The sequence below is a fragment of the Xiphophorus maculatus genome, chromosome 21, assembly GCF_002775205.1.
Source record: "Xiphophorus maculatus strain JP 163 A chromosome 21, X_maculatus-5.0-male, whole genome shotgun sequence".
Lineage (NCBI taxonomy): Eukaryota > Metazoa > Chordata > Actinopteri > Cyprinodontiformes > Poeciliidae > Xiphophorus > Xiphophorus maculatus.
In genome coordinates, this window is record NC_036463.1 from 15,901,150 (window position 1) to 15,910,244 (window position 9,095).

General features: G+C 40.4%; 1 protein-coding gene across 1 annotated transcript; it reads left to right on the forward strand.

Moving 5' to 3' along the window:
* The first annotated feature begins 1,072 nt into the window (after positions 1-1,072).
* Positions 1,073-7,872, forward strand: eef1e1 (eukaryotic translation elongation factor 1 epsilon 1). Its single transcript, XM_005803640.3, has 4 exons — positions 1,073-1,188; positions 1,904-2,098; positions 4,405-4,500; positions 6,261-7,872. Exons 1-4 carry the CDS (start codon positions 1,105-1,107, stop codon positions 6,402-6,404), a joined length of 519 nt encoding a protein of 172 aa, XP_005803697.1. The 5' UTR covers positions 1,073-1,104; the 3' UTR covers positions 6,405-7,872.
* The last annotated feature ends 1,223 nt before the right edge of the window (positions 7,873-9,095 follow it).

Sequence of the window (9,095 nt, forward strand, 5' to 3'; positions counted from 1 at the left end):
TACATGATGTGCTTCAATTTCAAACCTTTTCTCGTCTCTAACAGCTTTTCCTTTAGAACTGTCTGAAGAAAAACATCCCCGAAGCATGATGCTCATGTTTTAAAGTGGAAGTGGTGTGTTCAGGGACTTGCCTACTTGTGGACACTTTTCCAGACCTACTCACCTATTCTAGAGAGCAATATGTTCAAGTAGAATAGGATGGATGTTTTCTCAGGCTGATTACATGATCTAAAGTACTTTTTTTATTTATTAGATCTGTTGAGAGTTAAAAGTGTGGCATAAAAACCTGAGCTCAACCATCACTTTGTATCACTTCACATTAAAATGTATAGATCCCTACTATTACATCCACCTGGATGGTCCATAGTTAGTAAACTGCGTCTTGACTGACAAGTGACATTTCATTATAGGGGAATAACAAACGCATAGAATAGATCCAAAAAGATGTGGAGTACGTAATGCCAAAGGATTCAGAGCAGAACCAGACCGGCTTACAGAAAAGATAAACTGAGCAGCAGCATTGAGAAACGAAACTTCAGACCCCCCACTGTCAGTTTGTGCACATCATCAGCAGAGAATGTTTACAACAATGCTATAACAAGGCATAAATGTGTTGAGTCCAGTACAGACTGCTAATGGACTGTTTGTATTTGTTTCACATATTTTGCTACACAAATAAACTAAATATTTTTGCGTATTTAATAAACCCCAAGTTAGTATGATCCTATTTGAAATACGGATAAAATAATAATGAATCTTAGTAATCATCAGGGTTAATATAAAATATAAGCACTTTAAAATAATATTTAGCTGGTAATTAATTTATCTGGTAAGTCACTCCCTTTTTATTCTTCCCTTACATTAAAAAAAAACAATAAAAATTAATTTTTTATATACAAAAAATGAAGACTGGTGAGTTAAAAATAACATTTTACGTTTATTTGTCATATTCACTGACGCAATAAAATGACAGAGACGCGCAAGCATCTTGAGCGTTTTGATTGGTTACATTTCCTGTCAGTCAAACCGTGTGGAGGCGGGAGTTAAGCTTTTCATCCAATCACGTCGGCCGCTCTTCTCCGCTGCTTCTCCACACTCAGAAACATGGCGTTGCGGGAGTTAGCGTCTCTGGAAAAATACTTGGGCCTTAAAAAGCCGAACAAGTATAGCACACAGGGAGATAAAAAGGTAATATGTCGGTTATTTGTTTTCCCACCCTATTATGGAGGCGAATCGGTATTTAATTGAATGGGTGCTTTCAAACAGCTGCGGGCGAGTGCACGTTGTCTGTCAAAGAAATGCTAACAAGCTAAACATGTGTATTAAATAGGGGGTAGCTTTTGTTGCTAGCTTTTGTTCTCATACCATTGGCTTATATTATTACATTTAATTCGGAAGAATAATGTTATTTCGGCATATAAACCGGATTTTCCGATTTCAACATAGAGTCTCTATGAAAGGAGCAGCATGCTCTGTATAAGAGGGGTGGAGTCGGCTGTGTACTGAGTGTGGACTCCGAGCCATTTAAAGTGGGTGTTCACTCCCACTGCTGGTGATGGACACAGGAGTGAAAAATACACATTATAGAAAATATTTGTATCTTCAGTCTTTATTGCCTCTTCCACAAGTGTTGCATCACCCATTCTCTTCCTTGCAATCTGGTTTTTGTCCAGTCCATATTTAAGCTTGATGATCCCTACTGCAGTTTCTGTCATAAATCCATAATGAGATTCTGTATATACAATTTTAACACAGACTAAATAAACAGGAGTGAGAGTACGGAAAAAAGGATGTTTGAAAAAGTCTATCATTTTGACATGAGGCTTCTGCAGGAACCCAGTTTTGCTGAAACCCAGTTGTTGACATCTTGCTGCCCCTCCCCTTTTCACACCTCCCCCTTCAGGTGCCTGTGTTACAGAATAATAACGCCCCCCCACTGGTGGGACTGGTGACCATTGCCTGTCACCTGGTAAAAGAGGCCAAGCGCCCAGAGCTGCTGGGTGACGGTGCAGAAGGCAGGGCGGTGGTGCAGCAGTGGCTGGAGTACAGGGTGACCAAACTTGACAGCCACATAGAGGACACCAAGAGCATCCTGAAGGTAAAAAGTCATAAAGAAAAACTTTGATATCTTCCCTCTTTAAGGTCCAAATATATTTTTCACAGATCATAAAGCTGCTAATTCTGAATACGTTAATTTATTTCTTCCAATAAAAATAGTGTCGTTACGTTTCTCAACAGCTCCTCATCAACAAATATTGAACCTTTCCTCTGCTCGATCAATACGCCTGTATCTGTTTGTTTGTCTCGTTAAGGGACAAGCGACAGGAATAAAGGCTCATATATGGCCCCTTCAGTGACACGACCCCGCACGACAGAGAAAAGCGCTTTAATGTGCCTGACGCCAGTCAGCATGAAACGGATCGTCAGCCACTCTTGCGCTGGACGCTGGGCGCCTCTTGGCACCGTCCTGTCAGTGTGAAGTCTCTGCGTGTGTGTGTGTGTGTGTGTTTGCGTGCGTGCTCTCTTCGCAGCGTGACACACTGTTGTGGCATGGCTGAGGAGTCATGCTGTGTTGCAGCATGTTATCTGGACAGGCCTTTAAATATTTTAATGGCGCCACTTACAGGAGGAAGTCGCCCTGAGCGGCTCGGCGCTGGTGCCGTTGGCCCCCCTGTCCTGTCCTGCTGCTTCAGCTGCATCCTTAACTCCCTTCTTTCAAGCGCTTCAGTCATCTCCCATTAAATTATTCAGAGATGCAAAAGTGACAACAGCAGGATCTCTTAAACTCCCACTCCCGGGGATGTAAATAAGAAATTCATACTTTCAGAGGCTCGACTAGCTTTTTAAGTAAACATCTAACATCTGCTAAACCTTTTGAGTAGTGCACTGTGTTTGAAGGTAGCTACGTAATAATTAATCTGGGAACCCCACCTTAAACCATTTAGGTTTACTTGGTAATTTGCTGCTGCAGATGACTGTCATTTCTTTTATGATCCACGAACTCCAGCAGTATTCAGGTAACAGGATATGCAAGCTCCTGTTTTTATGTCACCAAAAGCATCAACATGGTATTTACTAACATGAGCAAGTTTGTTCGCACCTTTTGGGCATGCCAAAAAATGGATTCTTACTTAGTATGATCCAAAATCGATGTAAAATGTCCCAAAATCAATTTTTTTTAAAAACAAAGAAAACAACTCTGTCCATTTTTTTCTGCAGTATTAAGGTAACAGATGTTTGACCTTTATATATGTAGTAAGGTACGAAAGAAAAAGATTGATCCAAAAATATTAAGTATAATGCATTAACAGCATCGTTAAGTATTTGGCAGTGTGTGTGAAGTATAATAAATATCTGTGCTTAATGAAAGAGCATAACCTTTTGAAATATTGTAGCATTGAAATTATGAATGATGAAATTCTCATCGATTAGACTTAAAAGTTGTACACTTGTGCATTAGAACTGATTATTGAAACGCAGCTTATGATTCAGTTAGGTTAAATGCCCAGTTAAGGTAGAAGAGAACTGAGCTTGGAGCTCCGTGTGTCGGTGGGGGTTACTAGGAGAGCCTCCCCTCCTCAGATGCACGACTGGGCTTTAGCTCCATGGCTGTAGGCAAAGAAAAGCAAGGATCTGATTCTTGAAGGGGAGGAAGTCTGCAGTCTTCATGCCTTGTTTGGCATCACCCACTCTTCCCGCACAATAACTCCATTTGCCCCCAAGATGCTTCTGTAAGTGTGTGTGGAAAGTCTTCCCTTTGTGTAATGTACAAGCGCTAAAGAGGTCCCTCCTCCCCCCTCCCTCGTCCCCTGGGACCAGCACTTCCACGTGCGACTTTGCATACACAGGCGACGGCTGAGAAACGCACAAAAAGGCCACCAGAGTTTGAAAAGGCTTCACTGGATTTGCGGTCGTTTTGTCGTGGAGCAAACAAACAGTTCGTTTTGTTGGGCATCTGCGCTAAGTCTCCAGCCATGACGAGAGACGACGGGGGCCCTCAGGTTACAAATTATTTCTATTCACATCGCAGACATGCAGATGCAACAGCTGCACTCCTATGTACCTCATGCACCCTCAGATATATAAAAGATATGAACCTGCTGCTTCGGCACATTTACATGTTTAAAGGAGCTCAATTTAATACAGAATATGACGACAGCCATGCACAAAAGAAACTGTCGCAGACAATATTAGGCTGATAATGATATCCGGAACAGAATTTTGGAGTAAGATAAGACTAAAAGTCAAATACGGGGGGAGCTTCATTAGTGATTCATGGAATGTTTTCATCTGTCATGTGAAGACAAGTGTGTTTACACAGAAATATTTACCATAATGCATAAATTATCATATTTTGAGACTTAATTTGCATATGTTGTGTTGTTTGGAAATTTCCTCTTTCAGGACCTCAACCTCTACATGCAAGACAAAGTCTACCTGGCAGGGAACCAGTTAACTTTAGCTGATGTTCTTATGTACTATGGAATACACTCAATCATAGTAAGTTCTCTTCTTTTTTTTCTTTTTTTTTTAGTTTTAGTTACTATTACCGCATGTTACAGTAGATATAGAACAATCTATTTTGCTCTTTTTATTTGAATTGTGTCTGTCAGATACAATTCAAATAAAATGTATCGAAGTTTGTGTCATAATAACGGGATAAAATGTGAAAAAGTTCCATGTGTAGAAATATTTTTGCATGTTTTGCTTTATTTCTTTAATATTCTTGCTTGCTCTGTTAATATAATGCTAATAAAGATTTTGATGTATTCTAAATGTTTTGTTTCGTGACAACACAGAACTTCACAGCCAACTTTAGGCCGCTTTAGTTTCTATAATGTGATGCTGAATTGTATATTCATGAGTAAGTTTGATTGATTATGTCTTGGAGTTCTTATAACCATACAGTGAGAAGCGAGGCATCCATTCCTTCTCCCTTCTATATTAAATTAATCTCGTCTCTCACTTTTCTCAAACCACAGCTCTAATTATCAATTTGTCATCGTATATAACACACAATTAGACCAGTCATATGGCCAAAGGGCATCGGGGACAAGCTGGCAATGAACACCCGGATTCTAAACACATTTTCAGCTCCCTTCAAACAGATTAAGTGATGTGGCATAAAGTGATGGCTTTAGCCTCAGACCAGGGACAAGTAAGTTTGTTCTGCCTTCCAGGATGAAAGAAAAGCGAGTTCAGAAACGGGAGCGGCAGAACGCGACTCGGGGAGGGAGGGATCACATGTTGAGAGATGTCAGCGGTTGTGGCGGAGATGGAAGCTTGGCCCCCGCCACCAGGCAGATGAGCGTCACTTTGATTCGCTGTCAGTGTGGTTTTTAACCTCGGGGACAGCGGGTCAGCTGGCTCAACCCCTGACCTCGGCCAGTGCCGATGTTCAATTCAAGAAAAACAACTTTGCACAAACATTAAACCTGACTGATGCTACGTGGCTTCCAGGCCGAGTGTTTGTATATGTGTGGGATTTGCCTATTTCACTTAATAGCATAATGAAAAATAAACGTAGGCCTAATTAGATTTGTGTTGCAGCATCGAACACAAATCAAAGTTTCATCTTTCTGAGATGAAAGTTTGACACCTGTGTAGAAATTAAAATTTTTTCATCTGATTGAAGCTGATCTGTTTTATTAACTTTTTTTTATTTGCTATCTGATTCTGGTCAATTTTAAAATTTTCCTTGAAAATTCGATATTTTTACTGTGTTTTGCTTTTTTTTAAATATAATTTACCATGAGCAGAAATGCAGCAATGCTGAAGTGTAAACATCATTTTGTGCCTTTAAATATAGTTCTGCTTCATGATGAAATTATTACTCTGACCCAACATGTGGAACCTGTTGTAGTTATTTTTTTCATCATATTTTGTTTTTATTATGTTTTCTCAGTTTTGCTTTTTCCATAGAAACTTGAAAAATTAAGAATTTTTTTTTAGACTATATTAAAATTAGTTTGACACTTACTGTGGCATCTTCTGGGCTCATAAAGATAAAATAAATAAAATTATCAGTACATCTCCAAAACAATATAATGTATCAAAAATAAAGTGTATTGGATTAAAAATCATTAAAACAACCTTAATTATGTATAACTTTGATTGAAAATATCTAGGTTTAAAATGTAAATGAACAATCCACAGCATCTGTGAATATTATAAAATGTATTTACTAGCCTTCTCATGATGTCATGCTGCTTTCAAAACACACCTCTCACTCTCTCTCGTTATCCCCCCTTCCTCCCCAGCTGGACTTGGCCGTCCAGGAGAAGGAGCAGTACGTGAACGTGGCGCGGTGGTTCGACCACATCCAGCACCACCCAGGGGTCCGACACCACCTCCCCCCAGTAGTTGTGCTCAGGAACAGACTATACACCAGCAGACACCACTGAGCACTGACATCATCATCATCATCCTCCTCCTCCCCCCAGCCTTACTCGGTACTAATCTTCTGATCAGATCTGGACAACTGATCTCCTAAAGTACAACATGGATCAAATTAAGGGTCTTGCCACATCGCCATATCAATGTTCTCTTATTCAAGTTCTGTGTCAACAATATGTCCCTGCTGATTTTTTTTGTTTTTTTGTTGAGGATAAGAAACATAGTTGAGTTCTAAAGCAATGTCTGTTTTTAATAAGTAATCAATGTCTCAGTCTTGCAAGCACTATTTATAAAGATTCAGGCATCTTAACCCTCCTAATTTTTCCACAGAGCAGTGAAATGACTTAATCGCAGAGTTCAGGTATTTTTATGGCATTGTTTGTTTTTAAAGGGAAAACTGTATGCAAGGCAGTGCTGCTACTGTAGCTTTTCTGTTGGTGAATGTCGTTTTTGTTTAATCTGAGCCTGGAGTCTTCTACCGCTGTTATCGGAGGTGAACGGACTTGACTGGCAGCGCATTACGTCCCCAAGCTCTTGCTTGATGTGGTTGCTGGATTAATGTTGTAACCCTATAAACACCACAGCCCATACTCTTAACTTTTCAAATTTTACCTCATTAAACCTCTCAGCACATTTCTTCTCCCCCATCCCCTCGTCGTAGTTTCTTTGCGTGTGTCGTGTTTTTTCCAATCTCCGCTCTCCATTCCACTTCCTCGCCACCAGTTGTGTGGGCAGCAGCGAACAGTTAAACGTCAGCCCTAGAGTCGGCGATCAGAGAGAGGCCCCAATCAGTCCCACTACCACCACTGTTGATGCTGCGGGCCACGGAGAGGGCAGCGGGCTCACCAGCTGCCACACAGATCCAGCCAGCCAAGGCCAGAACCCGAGGGCCCCTGGGCGACAGTCAGCCACTGTGTGTCATTTCACCCTCACGCTCCCACAGGGGGCTACTGGAGAGAGAAGGACGAAGAGAGGCAGCGAGCGAGTGAGCAAGCGGAGTGTGTGACGAAAGGACGGAGGCCACACAGCAAAAGAGCACCCAGAGGCCGAGGGATCTTTTTCGTGACAAGTGAACAATGATCTGCGCCTCCTAAAGCCCGACTGCTGCTGGCTGGATGCTTGCTATTAGCACCATTAACAGGCCCGATCCCGCCAGTGCTAGGAGAGCTGGTGTGTTTACATCATGGAGGTAATGAGAAATGGAAATGCAGAGAAGATGAGAGGTACATTTTGGGTAATAACTTATAAATACCTTCTACTGATTAGTCTGTGTGACCTTTTAAATATTCAAATCTGTTGGAGTGTTGTTTTTTTTTTTAGCTTTCCTGGTCGCTGTTTAAACAGTTTTTGTTTCTTTCCTGCTTACATGCTCTGCATATTAAAATTATTGCTCAAAGCGAGTCTTTTTTTTCTTTTCTTTTTTGTCTGATGTCAGCATATTTTTCATCCTGTGCCAATAAATCAGATACATGCAGAGCCCCTGACCTCTGACTCCTATGCCAACTACTCCGTGTATACTTGTGGTATTCTTTTTAAAACAAAAAATGTTTTGCATAAACCAGCCAGAAGACAGAGCCATTGTTCATTGAAGTTGTGTTGGATCCCTCGCCTTGCGTTTGTTACAAAGTGTTACAAAGTAGATACGAAGGATAAAAACAGCTCAAAGTCATTTGAGCGAGCCTTGTGACTAGTTGGGGCCGTTTATTCTGCGGTCGAACCATTAAAGAAGGCCTTGTCCTCCCGGTTATGTTAACATTCTTCTGAAATTCATCTTTCCAGCGAGCACACCAGCAGACAACACTGCTCACCACAGAGGTGTGAATTAAGTTTTTCCCACAGGAGTTAAATCCGGACAAGCCGCTTTAAGTTCTGTGTGTGGCAAAGCGGTAGCTTCACACCATGCAGGGTTAATGTTATGGACACCCACAATGTTTAAAATCAATCCTTTAGAACAGGGTGGAACCAAGTATAGTGCAAACGATTGAAACTCGGTGATGAAATAAAAATATGTAAAGTGCTTTGCAAAAGTATTCACACCCTTTGACATTTTTTTTCCTAAACTCAAGCATTTTTTATGTGATAAGTGTATAATTTCTAGTGAAGAATAAGGTTTTGCTTTGTTTCTGAGTACAACTTAAGCAAGGTATCTATTTGTATTAGTCCCCCCCCCGCCTCTGACACCCCTAAGCAAAACAACCCACCTTTAGAAGTCACAGAGTTACTAAATAGACTACTTGTGTAGATAAGAGAAAATAAATGTGAGGAAATATAAGCAGAGTTAGGTTATAGAATAATATCCCAACCCAGAAGTAGTTCATGGATAATCAGTTCATCATCCATCGTCTATATGTGTAGATCCTTGCAGGAAGCTGGTGCCTATCCAATAATCTTTGGTGGCAATAGAGACACACAACTGTAATGCATGGTTTCATGATATCCTCTGAAAAACAAGCATTCTTTGTCTTTCCTCTTTACAATTGGCCATTATTTTGTATTCCACTTATGCATTACTCTCCTCGACATTATTTTTGACCTATCTTGTGTCTTCTTTGGTCGTAACGATGCTATGTCTTTGGTAATATTTGATATCTAGGTGTATAATGGTAAAAAAAAAAAAAAGGAAGACTAAAGACAAATACATGCAACAGATTTTAATTTTCCTAAAAAAAAAAAAAAAAAGATAAACAAGACTCAAACAT